The sequence below is a fragment of the Drosophila persimilis genome, unplaced genomic scaffold (genome assembly GCF_003286085.1).
Source record: "Drosophila persimilis strain 14011-0111.01,24,50 unplaced genomic scaffold, DperRS2 tig00000124-arrow-pilon, whole genome shotgun sequence".
In the NCBI taxonomy this organism is placed as follows: Eukaryota; Metazoa; Arthropoda; class Insecta; order Diptera; family Drosophilidae; genus Drosophila; species Drosophila persimilis.
Window position 1 is genome coordinate 11,180,602 of NW_020825294.1, and position 25,784 is coordinate 11,206,385.

Sequence of the window (25,784 nt, forward strand, 5' to 3'; positions counted from 1 at the left end):
TTATAGCCTATGAGCATATTTATTTTACTAAATATTATTATTTACTAAATAGCATCGTGACACGAGTTTTTTATATATTAGATAATACTCATTCATTATAATGAATTAAAACGCAATATCCAGAGCAGATATAATTTTGGTCAATTCGTATTTATTTCTAAATTTCTTGTGTTTCTTTTTTCTTCTTCTATATTTCAAGCACAAAGTATACAAAGTCCTCCTTTTTGTATCCCTACGAGAAAATTGTTCAACAACAACCCATATATAACCTTAGTTGACATGGCTCAACCGAATTATTGAAATGGGTAAAGAAATGCCGGATTTAGCAGCGTCTCAAATCGCACACAAACACTCTCCTCTCTCTCCTTTTTAGCCACTTAATCTCCCAGATACTCTCAGACACTCGCACGCACAGACACCCAGTGCACATTCTGTAGAGAAACTCGAGTTTTGACTCTGGGTAAAAATTATGCGTATTGCAAAAATGTCCACCCTTCTCCCAATACCAGAGCTACGTCCCCTCCATAGACTACTTCTTTTGATGCGGCTGCTTCTCTGCCAATTTAACTACCCTGTAGTCATAGATCTTTGAAGTAGGTATTTTTGCTTTCCAATTTTCAGAGAAAAAAACTCTTCCTTTATCATTTCGTTGGAATAGTTGAATTTATAGGGCCCATTAAAATTTACATTTCAGTACAAGGAAATTCGTCTTAGACCACAAAATGCAAACTGATGCCGCAGCATTACAGATTCCAGAATATAGAAAATATTAAAAGAAAGAAATTATAACAAATATAATCAGTGTACAGTTTTTTGATTGCTGAAAATGAGAGTGTAGGGTGTTCCATAGTCGAGATATCGCCTACACCATTCAAGTTATTTTTGCAGTCTTCGTTTTCTATTTGAAGTACAAAATATTTTTCGTTTATTTGCGCAACGTTCCCCATACCTTCGTACACACAACTTTTCTTCGTCCTGGCCCATTCTTCTCCTTCGTTTTTCCCTCCTTGTCGACTACTTGGCACTGGCGTCGTCTGCTGGATGGAGCTTCTACCACTGCTCCTTAGAGCCACTGCTTTTTGGTAAGTTCTTCTCGGTTGGGTTTTCTGGATTTCTGCTCGTGCTTGTGCAATTTTTTTCTTCTGTGCGTTCTGCCAGGCGGCGTCAAACGTCGGGCGGCGCCAGCGCCAGTCCCCATGTGCGTGGGTGCGTATGAGTGATTCTTTTCCTCCTTGTTGCCTCCTCGGCTCATTCATTCCTTCATTCATTTTGTTCGTCTTGGGTTTGGTAAATGCTGCGAAACATAAAACATCAAATGTAAATTGAAAGTCGTTCGTGTGTGAAACTGAATGTGTCATCAGTTGAAGCGTTTATCATTTTTTTACTGCTTTTCGTATTCGTTTTTAGCTTCATCTGCCGCAGACCCAGACCCAGACCCAGACCCAGGCCCTGGTCCAACCCCAGCTCCAGAACCACTTTCTTAGGGGAGGCTTGCTTTAAGAAGTTTAGATTTTATTTGCAGGGGTGTCAAGTTGCCTTTAAACGATTCTGGGGGGTTCTCGGCGGGGCTAAGTTGTTTGCCAGCCAAAGGAGAGACTCCAGTTTTGGTTCGGTCTGGCTGGGGCATTGACTGCGCAATGTTTTGTAAAATCTTTTATTTCCGTCTCAAAGACACGGCACATGTGCTGGCTGGGGCATCATATTTCTCGTATTTATTGTTCGCGTTTGTTGCTTCCATGCAAATATGAATCCAAATTACGTTGGGCATGAATAACTCAACAGAACGAATAACATGAGCCCGAAGTCATAAGGAAAGAGTACTAACATATCTCCAAGTGGTATTATTGATCCGATTGATTGGTTCAAGGGGGAACAATAGCTGAGGGCATACATTTAAAATAAGAATAGTTGAGCCAAAATTAACTCCATTGGGTCCTTGAGAGTCTTTCTTAACGAGCTTCAAACGATTGAAAGCTTAATTTGTATGCAGATTGAAGATACAGATTGCTGAAGCTACGCAAGAAAATATTCAATAAATACCCCACACAAAATGCTTCATAGATTACATTTTATCCAACACTAAACTATTCGTCAGCGTTGCCAAACAGAAGATGTAATAATATTAAAGTTCAAGTTCAAGCTATAGTTGTGGCTTAAATTTATATTAAAAAGATTTTTACCATGCGCGACCCTTTTTAATACACTCATGGAAATATTCATTTCAAGTGGATAACACATGCTTTCCTACTTGTATTTATAGGTAAGTTCGTTAATTTAGAACTATCGTTTATTTGAATTTTAATGCGCATGTGCAACCAATTGCAGTCACCATCTAAGGGATAACCACATACACCCCCTTCCATAACTATAAAATAGCTATTCAAGACGATGTGTTTTTACAATAAAATTAGTTTAGATCCTAACAGACACTCCAAAAGCTTCAATGAGCAGCTATTGATCTGATCAACATTAAAATCACACATTGGGTAGCATGTCACAGGTCCCATGCAAATGTCGCAGAAGGCAGTTTTCTCTAACAGAAAAATTATTCAAAACATTCTTGATTTTTTAGTCTAGGCATGAAATTCATATAATTAATTGATTATTTATCGGCACCAGTATCTCAGTGCTTCTTATGATTGCCCTTTAAGTTTTTATATTACCTAATCTATTCCAGTAATATTTACAGCTTTACCACGTGCCGTCAATTCGATGCTATAAGCATTTAGAAACACATAATTTGATTTACAATAATTTGATTTTTAATTTATATGCATACGCAACCATGGGGAAACCCCTATTTGGAAGAAGTCCCCTCAGAGAAAAGATATCAAAATAATAAAGGAATATAAAAGTAAGCTGAGCTAGTTTTTTTTAGTTGTAAAACAATGTTACTAATTATTTACAATTTAATTGAAAATTACAAAATTAATGGGAGTTCTTTCTGCTTGCTTGTTGCTCCACTGCTCGGGGTTTCTCTGGGGTATTTTCTATGCAAATGTCAAGCTCAAACAGAACAATGGAGGGGAAACTGCAGCTGCAACAACATTTAGGACAACAACGACATCTGCCAGATGCCAACGAGAGAGCAGAGCTGTGGTTGCCTTCAGTCAAGTGGGGCTTGTTGTTGCTGCTGTTTTTTCGGCCGGGTGGCACTAACTTCATGTCAATCCTTTTGTGGCTTGCCAGTCGTTTAATTTGAATTTAAAATGTTATCCCGCCAAATGCAATAGACCCCCTCACTGTACCTCTATCCCTCTCAATCAAACTGTGTGGCATTCATTTTCCACTTATTTACAATTACCACATTTTATTATCCCCTTTGCTCTCCGGTCCCCTTCCCTACCCTCACCGCCCGACCCATCCGAATTGCATTTAACATTTCGCCATTTTATTTATACTCCCGTTTATATTTGTCACACTTTTGCGGCACACTTTGTTTTTGGCACCGTTCCCCCTTTTTCGTACAATTTTAACTGCATTTTTGTATGTCTGTCAAATCCCACACAGTTGCCCACACAGTTTTCCACCCAGTTTTTCCGACCCTCAACCTCCGAAACTCAGCTGCCCTTCACCGGTGGGCCAGACCTTGCAGATTTTGATTGTATTTTTGTTTATTTTGTTGCAATTTTAATTACTTTAATGAAAGTTTTAATTGCGAAATAGCAAAAACGCACCGAACGAGTGAGACAGCGCACGAAAAGAAAGACTCAGAGATGCTGAGAGAGAGTGAAAGAGAGGGGTACAGACCCAAGAAAGGAAGAGGAGAGGAGAGGAGACGAGTGGAACCTGTAATGAGTTTTTGCGGTCTAAGAAAGGTTGGCAGCTGCACGACAACGATGACATGAGAACACTGAAAACTGTTTTCAATGTTGCTGCTGCTGCTGCTTGCCTGGAAAATTTCTATTTCAGGTATGTGCCAGGAATGTTGGGAGTCCCAGAGAGGTGGGGTTACGGGTAGAAGGGAACAATGAACGGCAATGGTCTGATTGATCAATGGTAATGAGAGCTCGCATAGAGAGTCAATTTGTACAGAATCAGGAAACAAAGTCACTCGGATTATAAGGCACACTTGGTAATAAGGGAGATGCCTTCACTGCATGGGAAATAATCAAAGCAGTCACAGTCTCGGGAAATTACTGGGAAGCTGGGTTGACTTTCCCAGAGTACAGTTCTATTTCTAGGCAAAGAATATATTTCAATGATTCTGTGCTTCTGTGCCTTGGCAGAGAGGCAAAGCGGTTATTGAAGCATTTAAGTATCTCAATAAAAGGTTTGCCCTTTTAAACGGTAGAGATCACTGTAAGCTTACCGGTATCAAAGTCACCGCAAAATAAATCACAGTAAATCACTCTGGTGACCGAAAGTCAACATCCTTAGCTTCCTGCTCATTAGCATTCGTAATCCGAGGGGAACTCTTTGATCCGGTCGTAATTGCAGTTGGTGGTTGCATTCAGACACACATTTGCATATATATATACATATACTTTGGTATATGTATACTCCTAAAGTACTTTATATGCCCCATACATACATACATATATGCCCCACAAGATTTCCCTCTTGACCCACAAAACGAGGCAAGCAAAACGGCACAAAAATGCATGTCATACGAGGTCTCGTTTACAACTCCATTACCAGGCTCAGGCACCGAAGTTTAAATAAAATATGCAAACAATTGAGAAGCCACAAGGTATGGGCAAAATGAAATAAGTGAGCCGTATCCAGTAGAGTAGAGTAATAGAAAAGAAAAATAGAACCGAAATAGAAATAGAATGGAAATCAGAGACGAGTTGGTAACTGGCAATGCCAATGATGCAGAGCATAAAAGATACAAATGTATCTCCTGTTAGGATAGGAAGAGGGGAACTTTTTCTCCACTTTACAATACGTTACGTATGGCATACTTCATAGAATCGTTGGTTCATATAACAAATGTAGCACATTTCACATTTCTTTTCAAAGATTACCGCAGGCTGGATATAATGTCTTCGTTCAGCTATTGATAAATCTGTCTAGCTTAAGATTATGCTTTTTGCTATTTTGTCAATTGTTTATATACAATATATATATATATATTTGGAGTGATCTTCATTGGAAATTAATAATGGCAATTGCTTACGTAGCTTAATGTAATTTGTAATCTTAGAATACCGGATGCAAAAATATAACTAAAACGAGGGGGAACGTTGTGAGTTGCTGCGTACACCGCAACTCTACAGTTATACCCGATACTAAGTCAGTATGGCTCTCCTCCGGCAGACGCCGCTAATATTAAACGACACGACAAAGAATGCGTGCGAGAGAGACAGAAAATCAGTCTGAGCGTGACGTCGGGCGCTGCGTAGCCACTGCAAATTGATTTGTTCCTTTTGGCTATAAAAATTATCTGATCTGATCCAAATTCAGCAACCGGATAGATATAGTCATTCTCTATGATTCTGTGTTTTTAGTTTTCTCGAATCTGCAATATTGTGGATGCAACAGATTTTCGTCCTTTGTGGGGGCGGAAGGGGGTGGGGCAAAATTCTGAGATATACGTTTTATAGTGACATCTTAAAGGAGTGTGTGTACCCAATTTGGTTACTCTAGCCTTAATAGTCTCTGAGATTTGTGGTTGCCTCAGATTTTCGTCCTTTGCGGGGGCGGAAGGGGGTGTGGCGAAATTTTGACACGAAACGGTCAAGGTCCGATATCACAGGAGTGTGGATACCAAATTTGGTTGCTCTAGCTCTTATGGGTTCTGAGATCCTTGAACTCATATTTTGCAATTGGCAAAACCGACTATGAAACCTGTGTGTTAGAGTGAGACAGAGCGAGAAAGAGTGAAATTGTTTTCGTGATTCTGGCTGTAATAATTATACGATCTGGTTCAGATTTCGCACTCTAGAAGATATAGGTATCTTCTACGATTCTGCGTTTTTAGTTTTCTCGTATCGTCGAAATTGTGGATGCCACAGATTTTCGCCCTTTGTGGGGGCGGAAGTGGGCGGGGCAAAGTTTTGAAATATTTTTGGAGCAGTGACATATCACAGAAGTCTGGATCCAAAACATCGTTGCTCTAGCTCCTTTAGTCTTTGAGCATTAGGCGCTGAAGGGGACGGACAGACGGACGGACGGACAGACGGACAGACGGACGGACGGACAGACAGACATGGCTCAATCGACTCGGCTATTGATGCTGATCAAGAATATATATACTTTATAGGGTCGGAAACGATTCCTTCTGGACGTTACACACATCCACTTTTACCACAAATCTAATATACCCCAATACTCATTTTGAGTATCGGGTATAAAAATAAATAAATAAACAGTTGGAACGCAACTGTCTCTTTGAACGCTATTAATGCTAACTAAATGTCCTTTTAGTGAATGTTTTCAAGATGAAGTTTAAACCCTTTGTTGATATTGAGAGCAGGGTACTTTAGTGTCGCAATGCCTCAGGTAAATTAAACATTATTGGTACTTACATACCCACAACATCCCTTCCCCTAGAAACGCTTGCCCCTGGATTCGTCCGTTAGATAATTTTGGTATAAGACATTTCCAAGTTCTTTTTCGTTCCTTTTTTTATAGTTTTTCCAGAGCATCGTTAAAAGCATTCGCTGCCGCTGTCGGCAGTGGCCCATAAAATGCATTAATGCTTTGCATGCTGTGCCCCAAAAGTCCAAGTAAATATACATACAGATATATTTAAATGTACATATGTACGTATGTATGTATGTATATAGAGACGGAAAAATAAAAAGAGATACGCAAAATTGCATTTTTGGCAACAAGATTTTAATTGCATTTTGTATGTGCTCATTACCTTAAATGGAGAGTAAGAGAGAGGGCAATTCTCCTTCCAGCTTCCTTCTCTGGCTCTGCCATACTTCGCTTCTCCTCTCCCCCTGGGTCCATGTAGCCATCTCTCTCACTGTTTGGCATTGGTAGCCGTTTTAATGCCAAACTTGGCAAACTTATTTGGAAAGCGACAACTTCCTCCGAAAAAAATTCAATAAAAATGTTTCAATCGAAGCTTCGACCACCAGATATCCTCTACTGATGCTGCTACTGATTGTAATTTTACATATTAAGATGTTATAAAGAATATAACTAGTATTTTCTAGTTATATCTTATTTTTTTATTTGATTTTTAGGCCTTAAAGATCGCAACAATTTACATTTATAAAATCAGAGTACTCCCTTTTACCAAAAAACTGCTGGGTATACAAAAAAAAAAGCCAAAAAAAGGAACAAATTACAACCAGGCCATATTTAAATATATAAAAAAATCTGTGAGAAGGAACAACAAGAAAGAAGATTCCGCACACATCTGTGTGAGTGTTTTCACTCATGTGTGTGATGGTGTACGAATATCCATGTGTGTGTCACTTTTGTTTCAAATGAGTGGCAAAGTGGCAAAACGAAATGAGAACCAAGAGCAAAGAGAATACGAGCATGGCCAAAGAGAAGAAAAGGAAAACAAAAGCAAAAGAAGAAAGAAGAAAGAAAGAAGTTTTAACGACAAAAACAAACAGGGAGAAAGGGGAATGGCTGTGGCCCATGTGTGAGTGTATCTATGTAAATGTCTGTGGGTGTGTGCTTTTTATTTAAATGAAAAATAATTAAACTGTGGATTGAAGACTCTTTTTTTTTGTTCACCCTCCTTTTTTGGGCGTAACGGAAAGACAATTAGGAAATGGTCGTTTAAGCAGACGCAGTGGGTAGGGTGGTGGAAGGGTGGGCTAGTGGATCACTCGTTCGAGTTGGAGGGGTGGTAATGGGGCTGGAGATGGGGCTGAGTGAAATGCGTAGCTCTATCGGAGTGGAACTAAGAGTGGAACCCCTCCACCGCCACCCCAATGGACTCTGGTCGACTTGCCTCTTTACGATTATTCCTCTATCCATTCACTTATTTTCTCTGTTCATTTCGCGTCTTTCTTGGCAGTTAATACTATTATTTTTTCATCTGTGCAGTGCAACACACACGCGGATTAGTGTTGAAATTAAATCGATTTATAGTACATCCTCGTGTGTCTGTGTATGTGTTGCTATACTCGTATCTGTGTTTGAAGCCATTTTTTAATTAAAGTGCACCCGTTAATTGCATTAATCACTGTATTTGCTATGGGCGTCAGTCAGTGGAAGCGGAATCAGTGCGGAATGAAATGCATCGCTATGGGGAGGGGGAAGCGACCCTCAATAAAATATTCAAATGATGGTTGCTTTATTATTTAATGTGCCATCAGAAACCAACGAAAGTTAGTGCTGGTATTTTGTTATTCAATATAAATAAGTATATCCATGCTTGGAAAATAAAACTAAAATCAATATTAATAAAATTATATTTATATAATGACAATCGTTGCATAAAATAGTTATAAGGACTAGTACAAGCAGTACAAGCATACTATTCGAGATTATGTTGTGGATACGTGAACACACGAATTCCTCTCCAAGCAGTCCATATTCCATTAAAAACCGACCCAAAAATCGAATTTCCTGTCAAACTATAGATTGTTATGCCACAATTCAAATGTTCTTATAATTACAGCTCCACTCCAGGACTCTGAGTAGCCAGACTGGACGTCACTGAAGGAGGCAGATAGAAACCAAATACAATTGACATTTATTGGCCAATATATATTTATAAGGCCCGAACGGAAGTGGCCGAAAACCCCGAAAGGAGCGAGAGAATAGCCACACAGACTGGAGACTGGCTATAAAAGAGGAGCAAAGATACGAAAAATATATATTTCAATGCTGTCGAAGCTGCATAAAAACTGTCCAGCGACAGGCCGAGGGGCAGCTCCTCCCCCACGCCACATGCAAATGTCCGCAAGGAGAGCAGCAGCGAGTGGGAAGCGGACGGCCACGATGCCGTCGCACCGACAACAAACTGGGCGGGGCTGCATCTGCTGGCTGGCCGTGATCGGACTTCTCGTGCTGGTTCCTGGTAAGTGAATTATATCCCAATCGGGAATGGGCCAAACAATGGGTCATTGGGCATTAGGCATGGGGCATGAGGCATGGAGGCATGAGGCATGGGGAATTCTAAATCTCGGCTAATTCGGATGGCACAAAGTCCATGGGTGTAATGGGCGTACAAAAACGTTGATGAAATACTATCAAAACTTGGCCAAAGCCTCAAAATATAAATGACACTGACGGCCGACGGCGACTGAGAGGCCTTGGGCCCACTCCCCACTCTTGGATGATTCCGGGCCTTGGCGATAATTAATTTTTAAGCCGCGCAAAATGAAGCGCGGACAAGTGGCAGGAACGGGTGGCAAGGAATACTGGTGGCAGGGACAAGGGACAGGGACAGGGACATGGGCGGAAGGGAAAATCAATCGTTCGTAAAATAAACAAATCTTATTTTTCCGCAAACATTATTTCTCATCAACGGAGTGGAGCGGGATGCGGGAGGCGGGCGCGGACGCAGGGGGAGACATCTGCAATAATGGTAGCAGAGCATTGATGACAACAACATTTTTCATAAATGCGCGCATTCATCTGCATGAAACGATGACCAGGAGGGGGTGGCTGTCTCCACGGGGAGGTACGGTGGGGCAATGGGCGCCTGCAGTGGGTGTTGATGCCAAGAAAGTCGTTGTATATTGCGAGGTTTGCTCAGTTAATACGGGAGAAATACGAATACAAATACATTTTATTTTTTAATTTTAAATTTCAAAAAATTCAGATACAAATTCTACAACCCTAATCTATCAATAGCATAGATTCAAAACCTAAAAATATTTACGCACTAAGCAACTTTGGAGTATGTGATTAATGGAAAATGATTGATCGCCCATCGAACAGCTCGAGCTACAAAATTGATACGAGTAGAAGGATTATATATTTAATTTCCTAGCAACTGATTGGCAAACCCTCGCCTTAGAACTCAACAGTCTCGAATCATTGCGATTTCCTTCCACTCCACTCCAATCCAGAGACAGAGACAGAGCAGAGAGCCCTGCTCTAGCCCATTATCCACCCGAAAACGAAACCAAAATGATGATGTTGCAAAAGAAACTACGATACTAAATATCCATCCCATGCTTCAGACTGCCATTTTTGCTTTCCCATTCCTTCGAGTGATTCTGTCTGCTTTTTGCCTTTGTTTTGGCCCTGGCCAAAAGGCGCGAGCGGGACAATGTGCAAACAAGCAAAGCGAAAAGGCAACTTGACGGGATGGGTGGGGGATGGATATTTATGTATAAATATAGATATATACTCGTATAAACAACGAAAGCAATTGCTGCCTAGAGACAGAGAATATTTCATAATTTTTTGCGTGATAAAGTCGCATTTGTTGGGATTAAATGAGATTTTCTTGCAATTACCGAATGCGTGGGCTGGCTGGCAGAACTTTTATTTATTTTGGTCTTCTCTTCTGCTCTTCAGCTCTTCCGTCTGTGTGCTATATAGTAATTTTTTCTGCAATCCCCGAGTACTCATCGAAATTACAATTTCTGTCGGTTAGCAGCTTAGCCGAAAAGCATTCTTGTTGATATTGATTCGAAACTTTGGGCCTGGGTTTCGGAATGGCAATGCGAATACGAATACGAATACGAATTGGAAGAGTTTCGAGGCGAAAAAGTTGCCTTTTCAATTTCGCCACACAATGCGATCGATACTTTCTAATTTATGCTAAACACAAACAATGCAGATACGTATGCGGGGCCAGAGAAAGTGCTCTCCCTGACCATCCCATCCTTTTGGTAGCCGAACAATAAGCAATGCAATGCCTTGCATGTGGGGTCCCTCTAATACTCATACAAAGCCCAGCTCATCTCCTCCCAAAAAGCAAACTTTTCCATCTAACTTCGGCCTTACCCCAAAAAACATGCAACATGTTGTGTTGGCGCCCTCTCCTATCCTCTCGGCTCTCTCTTCGCTCCTACCACTTGATTTTGGCAAAACAAAAGCAAAAATTGGCTATATCCTTCAATATGGGCTGCTGCTGCTGCCTGGAAAAAGTTTGTTCTTTGCGGGAACTTCAATCACAATGGCTGGCAGCAGCCCTGGCCGAGATGCGTTTTCAATTTTCCCGAATGCGCAAAAGTCAGTTAGCCTTCTCGACTGCACCTTCCCTATCATCATTATCAACATCATCATCATCATCATCATCATCATCATCATGTTCTTAGCCCACATCACACAAACGCCGGGGTGTGCAAGAGCTTTACATGCCTGATGCTGCTACCAGGGGGCTTCTGTTAAGCATCTCCTATACGGGTACAGACACATTCACACACTCTATCTCCCTCTTTCGCTCTCTCCCGTATTTCTTCCCTTCGCACACACTTCACTTTGCATATCACATGAACTTGCACTTTGCAATTTTTCCTTTTTTTGGGCCAAGACAGGTGGGTTGTTGGTGGCTGTGGGGTGAGTGTTGAATCGTCTTTGTCTAGCAGACATTTACCGTTTACTGTTTTGACATTCCAACTTGGCTGCAATGCAGGCAGGCGAGTGACGTGCCTTTTGTCAGCATCCAACCATTGTGTGAGGAGTGCGGTTGATGTCAGTCAGTTTGTCGAAATTCCCATGTAATGGCGCCCTAAGCAGGGTGAGAAAGTGCGACGGAGACACAGACAGAAACAGAGACAGGGACAGATAAAAGGAGTAGAAGAGAGCGAGAGATAGGTACACCAGCAGAAAATATTCTTTTAAAAGCCAGTGGCCAATATGGTTCGGTAAAGGGTTTCGTATTCCTTGCAGTAGGCTTAATTGCAAGGAGAGTGGCATGAATGAAACCAAATGTGAAATTAACTTCAAAAAGCCAGGATTGGAGCCGAGCTACTAGTCAAGGTCGAGTCGATTTTAAGAGCGTGTTAATTGAAATGATCGCTCAGATGATTGGATAACAACTCATTCGTTGAAAAATAAGCATTCCAATTTCATGTTTGTGCTCTGCCTGTATCCAAAGTATCTTTATATCTGCACCCATTGTACATATTCTATCTTAGTCTTCGCTTCGACAGTATTAAAAGATCGAGAGGGGTATACATTCTATCAAGGACTCAAAAAAATCACTCTCTGCGCTAAGTATTCGTGGATCAATAAACATAATCTATCATCCTATTTTTAAGTCCCTGGCAGCCTCTGACGTAAAGACTTACTTAATTTAGAAAGTAATCCGATATTTCATATCTCTAAAGCTGCCTTTTTGTATTCGCATTCGTAAAGGCCAATTTGTAAAAACTTTTGTATAGGCTATACCCTTTACATCCAAAAGAATTCAATTAAACAGTCTGCATGTCTCACAGCAAAATGAAATCCACCGCAATTGGATAGCAGATCTCTCGTACACAATTGAAAATTAATATGCCAGCTCTCGTTTTGTAATCCTATAATATGTATCAACTATTAAGTGGCCTAGGCACGTCACACCACGCTGAGCTGCACTTAAAACGTTTTATTAAAAAATAAAAACAGAAAAAATTGTGCAAAATTTGCATTTCATTTGCAGCATATGTATGCTCGTACAAGTGAAGAAAAATTACCTTAAAATACAATTTGATATACGTCTGTGTATGTGAATGTGTGGAGGTAGTATTTGTGAGAGGAGCGGTGGTGAGAGGATAAAGGCTTATGAAATATCATCAAAAAGATGTGAAAAACTGGCTTAAAATCTCATATAAACTGCCAGACAGACCAACAACAGCAATAACATAAAAAATAGTTGACAACAACACGCCAGCAGAAACTACAATGAAACAGCAACAAGATGGTCAATGTACCCGTATAATTGTATTGTAAATTGTATGCTTCTCTATATACTCTTTCAGAGGATATTCGTGACTTTCCCCTGGTTCCGGCAGAGCAGAAAAGAAATCATTTCTGATCACATTATATTATATAGTCTTAGGCAAAATCAATATATAAAATGTATGATCTTTTTGACTGAGAAATAGAGGGGGATTCAGAGAATATATGCTGAAAATATTTAAGCAAATATCTATTCAAACATCAATAATTATCATTGGATCGATGGATCTGCAAGGGTATTTAAAGGTACGGTCAACGAAACTCTCTCTCCATTCCTCGTTTTTTGGGCTATGAAATATGAGTCAAGTTTTCAATGCATGCCGGATGCATTCATTATACCGCTGACGAGACTTCCCGAGAGAAAGAGAGAGACAGTAAGAAGTGTGAGGGAGAAGCACACATGTTTGCCATTATGCAGTCCGATGTGTGTGTGTTCGGGAGGGGGATTTTCTTTGAGTTTTTTTTACATATATGACAAATGCATTGCACTCACAAAATGCACATACACCCACGGACACAGTCACAATCTTTATGATCTCATGCATATGTATGCGTTTATAAATGCCACTATACTGAGACAGATACAGATGCTATAGTCAAAAAGATAGCGAGAGAGAGAGAGAGAGAGAGAGAGACAGACGGATAGAGAGAGAAAGAGATAGAGACAGAGACGGAGTTAACATTACTTTAAACCAAAATGGCGGTCGCTTTTGTGTTGGGCGATAAAAATCCTGTGGACCCAACATCCTGGCGAAAAGTATATTTTATGTAGTGAAAAGTTTGTTCTCGGCCAGTGTCACAAAAAATTTGAAAAATACTAAAAATAAATACCAAAAAGGATTAAATAAAAATTAATGCACTGCTTTTGACCGTCTCGACTAGCGAACACCCTATGATACTAGTAGCTGGTGCCTTGGTTTTAATGGTTATTTCGCGGATCATGTATAGAGAAGTCCGAATAGACACTTAACAAAAAGGATTTCCATTATTTTCAATAAATGGAGCATAAGTAAGCCTTATATTATTTACCATCTTCAAAGCATTACTTCTTGCAGCCCTTTCGAAATTATACTAAATGAAAATTTAAGCAGAATAGAGCATACTGTCAGGTGCACAACCGAATCAAATTGATTCTGATCTGTTTTTGATTTCCAAAAATTAAATGAGATTTGCCAGTCAAACAAATGGTATCCCATTCATTCGGGGATTGCAATAAAATAATGCATTGCATTCTCACAGGCGCGGGGAAGTCGGAAATTGAAGAGCGGAAAGAGCAAAAAAAGGTGTCGACAATGCCAAGTCACGAAAGGAGAGACGGCACTTTGCAAAAAGGCGTTTGCTAATTTTCTAAGACATCAATTCGAGGGGAGCGATGGAAGTACGTGTGACAATGTCTGGCTCTGGCTCTGGCTCTGTCCCCGACCTTCCATTTCTACCACCCCCATTCGGGGCTCTTTTTTTGCGCTGATTTTAGCACGCACACATTTTGCATACTGATCAGCAATCAGTGGCAACAATTCAGGGAGTTTGGGGGCTTCAGGGCGACCTACGTAGGAAGTGTCGAGTTCAAATTAAAATTCCACTTTGGCATTTGGGGAATTCAATTATTTTTGTGTGCCACTCCCTTGACTTTAGCGTCCTCTTCTGGTCATGCAAGCTGACAGTTTGTCTTCTTCTTTCGTTGACCACGAATAACCAGGAAGTACTCGAGGCCCCCTTCCACGATTTTAACAAATAAATACCAAAGCATCTCTTACACATGCCCAGATTTATTGCCTCCCATTCCACCGATGGCGATGACGATGCCGATGTCGATGCCAATTGTCGGGCAATGCAATCAGCGTGTTTATTGATTTGGAAAATTAAATATTTTTCCTTGATTACTCAGAGCACAGATGCAAAAAAGAAGTGGAAAAGCGTTTGCCAAAAGTCGCGTCGCGGCGCGGTGCGGCCTATGCCCATAAATTACCCAATCCGATTTGCCATTGTGCCCAGTACTTCGTTGCTTTATGAAACTTCCGGATGCCCTTAGAAAACATTTTAATTAGTTCAAAGTGGAGGGGTCTTATTTATGTCAAACTAAAAGAGGTTCGTGGCCGGAGAGGGTGGGTGATGGAGGGCCTAGGTGTGTGGTGTATGGGGGCACAGCATGGCCACATTGTTATTGTTTCCGTATAGCGTTCCGCTAAAAGCAAAAACATGTCGAGACAGAGCACAACAGAGAGGCAAAGAGGAGAGAAGACGAAAAAATATTGTAGGAATTTCGCTTGCTTAACGGAAATGTATAAATTGCATTTTGCGCCATGGCAAAGGGGCCTTAATGCGTAGCAGGTGGAGAGGGAGTGGGAGTGGGAGGAGAGGGTTGGGCTTGGCTGAAACTATAGCAGGTGCATCTGGAGGAATGTTGTGCTAAATTTTAACCACTACACACTGGCACACACAGACACAGACCTGGAGCTCCAGGATCCACGGAATTGGCGACAAAAGTGTCGCTGGCAATTTGAGTAGAAGAAGCGGTATTCAAGCGTTTTCGTTTTCAAATTGTTAACTGAAAAATATTGAAATAAACGATTTATACATATATTTAAATTGAGAATCGTATACGTTCATTGAGTTCAAGATATTTCAGATTGAACAAAGTGCACTCTAAGAGACTGACAATTAATTTAGAATTTAATTATCTGAATTTTTTGTATCGTAGTCATTCACCTAGAAACCTTTTCCGAACTAACTTCGAAATTTCAGAGCTCTCTCAAATTTGTAATGTCGGGTGTCAGGTGGTAAACGCTATACAGTCACACACATGCAGGCAGCCACCGCATAAAGGCAAAAAAAGGAATAAAAATGAAAGAAGGAGATGTGAAAAAAGATGGAAAGTGTTAAGAGCATTTTAGCTCTTCGTCTCGCTCAGCACACAATTCGCAGACATTTTTCACCGCCATTCTCTCACATCTTTTTCGGCGGGGGAAAAGCACTTTGCACTAATGCACCTGAAAATTTAAAACATGTCATAACATAAACATTTATCCCTGCGGCAACCATCATCGGCGGCAGGAAAAGGATGTTAAATCTTGCATTAAACTTAAAGTTTCTCGATTACATCACAAATGGGTGGAAAATGCCATGAGAACTTATTAGCATTTGCAGAAGACCATTCTCGATCTGATTAGTTCGCTTTTCTCGTGGGAAGCGCACAAAAAATTAAAGACCTGGTGGCAATGAATGGAAAATCAGTGTCCTCAAGAAGAGTTGGGGGTATTTGGGGGCATGTCTTTGTCTGCTGCAATATTCTTTGCTGCATATTCTCGTCCTGGTTGTAGGCCTCAAAAACAAATTAAATATCTAAGAAAAAATACGGGTAATCCCCAACATAAATGTATTCCACTGAATGTACTTGTAAAAATCCTCAGTAATCCAAACAAAGACTCGGCAACGCTCTACATTTAATAAGTAAGTAATTCTGAAAATTATGCATTTGTTTCTCTATTCAAATCAGGGAAAAAGCAAAACCGAGGGAGAGCTGCCATAAAATGCTTTCAAATTTGCGCTAATTGATTTTCCCAGCAAATAATAAACACTTCTCCCACCCCACATCCACGTCCTTAATATTGTCTCCTCCTGCTGCCTAGGCCGAAAACAAATAGAATAGAGAAAACGAAGAGCCCCCGAAATGCTCATAAATTCCCCAACGCCTCTAAAAAACAAACGAAAAATGTATCTAAGTGGCTCACAGAATGCTCTCGATTTTGGGGGCTTGTACGTTGGTTTGTGTGTGTGTGTGTTTGTATGGCTGGGCAAATATTTAATTTATTTCAATTTCACTTTTAATTTAGGCACTAATCTAGGCAATTTGTACACTTACACGCCATTAAGCGAGACATGGAAGGAGAAATTAGCGGGGATCGCGGATCCAAAACCATAATTAAAATACACTTTCCATGGACATCCAGGACAATGGAAGTACTTTGGTAACAAGAAGCTATAGAAGTGAAGTTTAACATGGAAAGAAGATATAGCCGATCCATTCAACCTTTAATATATGTTTCAGTATTTATTTGTGTAAAAGAACTTGGAATCCAGATATCTTAAATCTATTGCAAACAATAAATTGAATTCTCAAATTCTAAATATTGTGCGCTATAAACCAAAGCCTTAGTCTTACAAATTTGATGAGCCCGCCAATGTACCCTCTGCATATTAGACGTTTATCCCCTGGAGTGGATAAATAAGCAGCAGGCCCAAAGGAGAGACAGTCGACGCCTTGCTCCATCGCCTCCCAAGAAGCGAACATCATCCCCTGGACCATAAAATGCTCACGGAATATTTATTTGTTTTCATTTATTTTCAATAATTTCGAATTTCCATTACATTAGTTTCGGTTGCTTTTTTTCTTCGCTGCTTTCCCTTATGATGTCCTTTATGTCTCCGCACGAAAACAAACAAATTTCTGGAGATTTGGGGGAGCCGCCCCACCGCATCCAGCGGCACCGTCGACAAATTCTTGCTTTGATTACTAAACTAAATTTCACCCCGAAAAAGTTGCTACAAATATAAAATAAATGCCATCGGTCTGTGCCGGTCCGTGGTGGCCCTCCCCCATAACAGGCCAGGAGGCAAAAACTTTTCTCATTTCTACATCCACGGGCCACATCGATACGCGAACAGAAGCAACGGCTGCTGGATTCTCTTCTCCCAGGAATCCTTGGCTACTTTTCGATATGTTCTGTTCGCTGCTGGCCACCAGAAACCCTCGTACACAAATCCGAGTGACATTTGGCACTTGCCCCGAACAAATTTACACATCTTTTGAGTTGTTTTCGGGTTTCGTTTCATTCTTTCGCCTTTTACAGCTTCTTCTTCTTGTTTCTTTCTTCTTCTGAGTTGCTTTTGTCGCATGGCTTCCGTTTCCTGTTCATTTGCTCACATTTGGCATGTCAGATGTGAAAATTTTTTTAATAAAACTGTCAACAGTTGATGTAGATTAAGAAATTATGGCAGTTCGCAGAAAGTTTTCTCGCATTCGGATGTTTCGGATGTTCGGTTTGTTTTTGGGGGGTAGAGAATCAATCAGCGACAAAGTTCTTGACTCAATGAACTAATAATGTGAGTGCGTCGCCATATTCGAATCATCTCTTTTTCTCCGCTTTAAGATTGTCATGCCATAAATTCAAATGAAGTTCTCTTCTGCCCGGTCTCACCTCCTGTTTTTGTCGAGATATGCCACTGGGCACAGAAAACGCAAATCTACGGGGCCACTTATTGCATTTTGATGAGAATCCGATTTGGATTTCTTTGAATTTGCCTACCAGAACAGTTCCACCTCCCAGCTCCCAGTTCCCAGCTCAAAGCAGCCCAAGCTTATTGCCTCTCTATTCAGCTGCCAGGCTTCAGGATATGCCTTGTCCAGCTGCAGTTTCAGTGCCCATCCTTCCTTACCACACTGTCCGACCATTCCTTTCCTGTCATTGCTACCTCTTCTATACCACCTCCTCCTCTGGCTCGATTTTGCAGGCGATTGCGTCAAAATCATGCATAACTGCATTTTAAAATTACTATGAATGGGGACATGGTGTGGTCCTTCAGTGTGTGGTTAGCCTATCGTTTATCACCCTTCTGGTTGGAACCAGAGACTGGTACGAGAGAAGGTATTCGCAGGAGGAGTGCATTAGGTGGTCAACGCAAACATTGGATGAATTACGAGCCCTAGAATGTTTGCTGGCCGAACTGGCATGTGAGACATTCATTGAAATTCAAAACTCAAGTTGGTTTGTCTCTCTCCCTCTCCCCTACAACTTCTGGTTATTCCTAGTAATTAGTTTATACGAAATATCGATGCTTAATCTGACCAAATTGAAGGAGACAGGGATGTTCTGTGTAGCTAGGGTATGCTTTATTATAAATGTTACTTTTCCACTTCCATTTTGTTTAATGCCCAGCCACACTATCTCCGATTCGGCGCGATTTCCCGCACTGCTCATCGTAATCAGATTTCCACCAAAATATGCCTAATGCCAAAATAAAGACTCGTCTGACGCGGAGCCACTCGTGGATAACAGATACCCGCCAGACGATACAGTTAAAGCTTTTCTTGCTTATCAAAACCGAATTACAAATCCCCCACGAACCAAAAGAATGGTGGGAGGACGGACAGACCCAAGGGCATAAGCCTGCAGAGAAAAATGGGATGATTGAAAGGGCAAAGCCAAAGTCTTTTATCAAATGAATGTTCCATAATAAATGCGAACAAGACAAATGTGAGCAAAGAAACCGAATCGCCGAAGCCTTCTTGTTCTTGTTGACTTTAAGTTAGACAACTGTACGGGCGGACGGATAGATGGACGGATGGGTCCGAAGGACAGTGCAAATCTCAGTCACTTGAACATAATCACGGCCCGAGCTAAGGAAACAAGACAAATAACACAGAGCGGGAACAGGACCAGGATCAGGACCAGGACCAGGAACAGAAACAGAGGCAGAAAAAAACAAAGCTAACAAACTAATAGACAGAAGGACACACTTCTTGTTGTTGGCTGACTATTGATAAGCATCGAATTCATTAATTTATATGTTCGATGAGTATCAGGCGCAGAATCACACAAGCAGAAGCCGAAAGGAGTCTGCCTCCTTCGTCAGGATAGCTTTGTAATGCGAAACTAAGTGATTTGAGTCAGACATGTGTATATGTGGGAGTGTGAGGGTTAGAGGAGTATCTGTGTCTATGGTGTGATGCGGTGTGGCTTTGGTGTGTGTATGTCTTGTTGGTCTGTGCGTGTCTGTATATCTTCATTACAAATCCTAGCTGGCTTTTGCCTTGCGGATTTCAAATGAAATGTTCTGCCTGGTCTCTAAAGCTTCCATCCCATTCCCCCTTTGATAGTACAGTGGGACAATATACAGCAAGAAACCCATGCTTCATATCGTAATATTCCTAACGACTCCTATGGACTCCTATCTGAACAAATTAGTCAAGATAATACCCTTTCACCATCCTTAGCCACATGTGGCAATTGCAATGAACCACTGTGCAGCAGCTCCCCTCTCGACAGTCTTTATGGCCAGTGCAGGGCTGCCTTAGACAGCTGCCTTTGCTTTGCTTTGGGGTCGGTCCCTCTGTAGCTTGACTTAAGTAGTAAATTCAATCAATTTGGACGAGGCACAACACACAGACACACCGACACACCGACGCACCGACACACAGGCACACATATCCCATGGCACAAGACAAAGAAAGAAATCTCCTTCCGAGGAACGGAGAACAATAAAATCTCAACTTAAATATGTCACAGCAATTAATACAAAAGCAGACCCAGAACCCAACCAAACCAGAGCCCAAAATACCAAGAGTGTAGAACAAGGACAATGGGTGGAACTGGTGTCAAGAGGTCTTCGAAATGAAAGTGAACTACTCGTAGTACAGGAAAATGCTGTAGGCCTGTAGGCCAATTCTCGTTGTGGTTGTCCTGTGGGATGCGCTGTGTGGGGCCGACAAATGCGTCGTATGCGTAATAATGTCCAAGCCACATTTCCTTCTTCTCAGAGAAAGGTACTCACGGCAAAGCTGTACAAAATTTTGCATTTGACAGCTCATTTGTGGATTTCTTTCTTTGAAATTTACGATTTGCTTTTTGATCAATGCGTAAATGGTCAACTCAACTTCAGCCCAAACCCCGGGGTCAGATGATATATGGCCAATCGATGATCCAAGTCAAACAAAAACCAAAGCATTTACACAATTAGAAAATAGCCTTGCCCGCCAATAAATCAACCATATTTACATATATCAACGACAGCCCAGTCCAAATAAAATGGGAATGTTATAAATCAAGTCGCTACAATCAATTAAAATGGGAAAACAAGGCAAGGCCATGCCAAGCTTGTGGTTTCTGCCGGCTCCTGGTCCTTGGCTTGGAAAAAGGATTCAGCTATGACAGAGACATGCAAAGTTTTGTGCTGAATTTTGATATGAAATGTTAATGGAATGCAAAGTGAGATGGAAATCAATATGTAGGTTATTATGAGATTAAAATTGTCTGACATATACAAAAGATAGAACTGTAGTGGAAAGTGCATGAGATTGTTCTTGCTATCGATGCTTCACATATATTCTATATCTTCATCTGATTATTCACTCTGTAACATCTGAATATCCCCAACTCATCTGTAAACTTTATAATGTTAATGTCAAACAATCAACTTCACCCAACGAGCAATCAATAATCCCAAAAGATGCTCTATTTGAGTGGCGTTAGGAAAATATACAACATGCCTGAACAAAAAAGGTATTCGAAGGTACGAGTATCGTATCTATCTATCTGTCTGTCTGTTCCTGCCCTCAACATACATTTCCCTAGATTATAGTGCCCACAGAACCGAAAGATGCCAGCATGTCAAGTAGCAGCAGAAGCAGCAGCAGAAGCAGAAGCAAAAACAATGATAGCAAGGTGCTATAAAATGGCAGACAGCATCTCAAATTGCAGCCAGAACTTGGCATTAGGAGAGGCGTAGACTTCTCCCCCCACCACTCGGCAACATTGTTTTGTAATTTATTTTGTTTCAGACAGTTTTCCATACCGAACCGAAAGCTAACCGAAATCAACTTGCTACTTATGCGTCGTCATTGCATAAACAAGACGCTCCTCTCCAGCAGCAGCAGCAGCAGCAGCAGCAGCAGCAGGTTTCTGGTTTCGTTTCCTGCTTCTTCGTTTCGTTTTTTTGAAAAATTGCAGCATTACGTGCCACAGGAGTTCTACAGTTCTGAGCACTGAGGTCCACTCCCACTTCGCATGCTAGGCATGCACCAATCTCCTGGGCTCTGTTCCGCTGCCGGACTAAAGATAAATTGATATTTTGGGACTCTGGCAACCTGATATTTACCTCTGTTCCAGTTTTCCTTTTTCAGCTTTTTGGTTTTTTGGTTTTTTGGTTAGGCAATACGCAAATGGGTAAACTGTCCATTAAAAAAGGAGCAGTAACAATATCGACGGGGACAAAAAGGTGGACAGCCGACAGGAAAAAGTTGCAGTCCTTTATTGTTCATTGTCGGCCATGGAGCGGAGTTCTCTATCAGAATGCCTTAATTAAGAACGCTCAGTCTGGCCAAAGAGTCAGACTTCGTTTCGATTTTTAACAGCGCAGCTGTTACCAAAAGACCAGCCCCACCCCCATCCCCATCCGTATCCGTATCCCAATTCCAATCCCCACTTCATCCTGTCATCCTTTAGGGCTAGGGGTAGCAGAACAAAAAATGGAAGCCAACAATTTTCAGTTCACAGTTAAAAGCACAACAGAATACGATGCGACGCTACGGACAGAAGGTCCAGAAGGGAGTGCCTGGGACACGTTATTGGAAAAACACCGAAAATTGGTTTGTTTGACGTCCCAATGTCTGGGCAAGTAACAGAGCATATACCTATATGAATATATGTATATATAGAATACATCGCATATAGTTACCGTCATTGTAAAAACTCTCGGATGGCCACAGAAATGGTTCAGAAATGGAGAAAGAATCATTGACGGGAACCAGAAGAGCCACCAGAGGAGCGGGCCACCACCGATAGACAGCCAATCATGGCTTTTATACGCGCTCTTTTGTTAATAACTTTGTGGCAGTCCAGTCACAGTTTACGATTTCCATTTTCCACAATTCAGTAACGAACTCTGACACAAAATTTAAAATTTAATCAGAGGAGGGAAAACTTTTTAAGAGACAAGCGCGCAAGTTTTGGTAGCCAACTAAAAATATTTTCATGGCAATAAAAAGGTTGAAGAAGTAATAAATTTAATGCACTCAATAAGAAGTAGTTATTATTTTTATAATCGCAAAGGAAAAAGGAACAGACCTTAGATGCATAACCGAAAAAGATGTCATCAGTATTGACCTTTACCTTGGGTATTTTCGTTCTTTCCCTTTATCTTTTTTTTAAGAGAGATGGAGAAAACTTTCATTCGAGGCATGGTTGAGTAGTTTCTATGGGTGTTTAGTGAATATTTTAAGGAGCGTTTTTAGAACTACTACGCACATACTACGCCATGTAAAAAGTACATTCAAACAAATTGATTTTGTATCATTGAAATGCAATTATTTCTGAAGATGATTTTATTACGGCCTGACATTCCTTTTTCACTAAGTAGACACATATTTGAAGCTCCAATAGCCAGTCTCCGAAAAATGTCATTCCCATGTCCAATCTCTGCAAACATTTGAAAAAGTGGTTAGCAGTTGTTGAAGCATTCATGGGATCCCACTTGCAATACGAATTCTAAAAGTGCATATAGAAGAAACCGTTTTCCGCAGCAAATATTTACAAGAAATACGAGTTTTAATTTATGCAAAAGTCGAGGGGTGTGGGTCGGGATGGGGAATGGGGGATGGGGGCCAAACAAATCGATCCATCACCTGCAATTGCAGCTGGCCATGCAAGATTTCTGGTAACGGAAACCGAGCGGGGAAAGGCAAAAAGTATATTTGTATCTATGCATTTTGCATGCGGGCTTTCAGCAACTGTTGTCTGTCAGGTGGTGGACACACTCTCGCACACACACATGGGAGCACAGTCAGAGACAGACCGTTTATGTCTATATTTGCCACGTTGCACACTCCAAGCCCTGTCCACTTGTCATCCAGACCGCTCCACTCTACTGCACTCCCCACAACAGGCGGAATAAAATGGGAGAACAAACAGAAGCATTTTTAACTGAGAACCAATTGTGTTGGGTCACCAGGGAGTGAATGGGTATACGAAAATGTCACACCAAGTCAGACTACAAAAAATATACTCGTTCATGTGTCAAGAGCGACACGAATATCATGCACAAATGGAGATCTTGTACCAGACATAGCTATGACTGACATGGCTGCAGATCGTAATGAACGAATAGAATGTTTTAATATAAGCATATTCCATTATATTTTGAATTATTTCGGCGATCCTCTCAGTTTCCGGCATACCCGTTCACATGCAATAGACAAAGACCTTTTCAAAGTTTTACAAAAAAGTTCCCAATGACAGAAGAGCGTTAAGGCCTTCCGAAGCCATTGCCTCATCCGTAGCTCCCATCGTCCAGCGCCTGGCTCCTCGCTCGCTCATTGCATATCAATGGAAATGAGTTTTTCCCGAAAGTTCTTTGCGACCGATGAAGTGCTCCTGGGGGTGGGGGGTCGAACTTTGGGTCTTGTTGTTGCCATGTGCGATGGTGCTTCTGGCGACGCTTTGGCGGTCGCCTACAAATACAGGCACACTCGGAAGGCGACACACAGACACTCATGCAAAACCCAAATGAATGCCATGCACAGAGTCCTTACGTCTATACCCTGGCCTGCTTTTGTAGTCGCTCGCTCCAAACACCCGACCACCCAACCACCCAACCACCCATCCATCCATCCGCTCCGTGGCCGCCCTCTTGCTCTGGTCCTGGAGATGACATGTCAAATGCATGACCAAATAGTCTTTGAATTTTTCTTTTGCTCTCTCTTTGTTTGACAGGCTTTCCCTGAATTTCCTTTTATCATATTTTTCAACACATCATATCGTAGATATAGATTTCTTTCTGATTTGTCATTAAAGATCTTTTATTCTGCTGTTTCTCTTTCAGTTTTTCTTTACACTCGCATTATGATAAGTTGTTGGCCTGGTTTTCGTTGTTTGTAGTTTGATAAATGGGAAAATAATGAAGCATCCAGCCACATGGGGAAAATATACGTCATAAGGAGGAATATTACTTTTAATAAATTCATACACATAGGTATTACTAAATAATTTTAAGCTAAGCTTAGCTCAGGAGCCTTAAGTGGACTTCGAACTAAAAGATATAACTGACTTAATTATCAATAAATAGAAAAGCTGATATTATCGCATTTTGATAGTCCCTACAAACGAAATTTTTCAACATGCCAGTATTCATGTGGGATTGATTCAAATCCCTATCCGCATTTAAAATAACCAATTTGTAATATTAAAACATTTACAATTTCAGGAAGTATCTTAGACATAGATGATCCAATATCTCCCAACATATCCTTTCCGTTCACACATTCAATCCTGTTGTACGGGTATTTTCCAGTACCGAAACACTCCCTCCTATGATTGCCCCCAATGCATAAAGGAAAAACATGACAACGAACAAGTGTCATGAGAAAAATTGCACAGATTTTCATTTAACATAATTCCAAAAAAAAATATAGGCAAACCTGAATAGCGAAAACCAAGCAAAATACAACAAAAAACGTATTTTGGTTCGAAAAAACCAGACCAAACACAACAAAAAAGGGCATTTTGGAGGGCTGGAAAAGAGCGGGTATTGTCAGGGCTCGAATTCAATACAATAATAATAAAATTTGTATGCAAAATAGGCGTTGAATGCATGCAAAGATTGCAGGGGAGGACACGGTCCCGATACAATGGTTCTGTGGGTTGGTGGCTACGACTGATGCCGATTTACATATACAAATATGCAGGAGAGAGAGTGCTGCTGTTATTGGGGGTTGGTGGTGCAGGGGTGCAGGCGTGCAGGCGTGCGGGTCGGGGTGATGCCTCCCTTGTTGAAAAATCGTAATCAAAAATTGCGCAATAATTTGCATGTTTATTTAATAGCCCCAGCACAGAGCGGTTCGCCTGCGCCCACCCAAAAACACACATCCCCCATTTTGAAAAGCACCACAAAGTGCCATTTTCCTTTGTGTGTGTGTGAGTGAATTGCATGTGTGAGTATCTGTGTTAGTGCTTCGCAGTGCAGTGACAAACATTTTTGGGCATGCAGCAAACTGCGAAACTCTGTTTTGGTTTTCCCTGCATGGGAGTGTAGGTGGCTGGGTCGCCTATTTTCGGCTACCCTCATCTCTAAGCCTTGCCCTCGTCCTCGCCCTCGCCCTCGCCCTTGGCTTCACCCGCCCTCTCTGGATACTCATTATGTGAGTGTTTTTTCCAACTTTATTCCATAATGAAATCGTCTGCGGGCTCAGCTTTTGCATCTGTGTTTGTTTTTGCATTGCGGCGCAGAGACCGAAAAGTTTGCGGCAC

General features: G+C 41.2%; 1 protein-coding gene across 2 annotated transcripts in view; it reads left to right on the forward strand.

Annotated features, from left to right (window-relative positions):
* The window catches only part of LOC113565557, a 50,079-nt gene that overhangs the window by 9,595 nt on the left and 14,700 nt on the right, over positions 1-25,784 (forward strand). For both annotated transcript variants that reach the window (XM_026987870.1, XM_026987871.1), the window contains one exon: positions 8,543-8,944. In XM_026987870.1, the coding sequence (XP_026843671.1) occupies positions 8,749-8,944 (196 nt within the window). In that variant the 5' untranslated portion in view covers positions 8,543-8,748. The remainder of the gene's footprint in view (positions 1-8,542; positions 8,945-25,784) is intronic.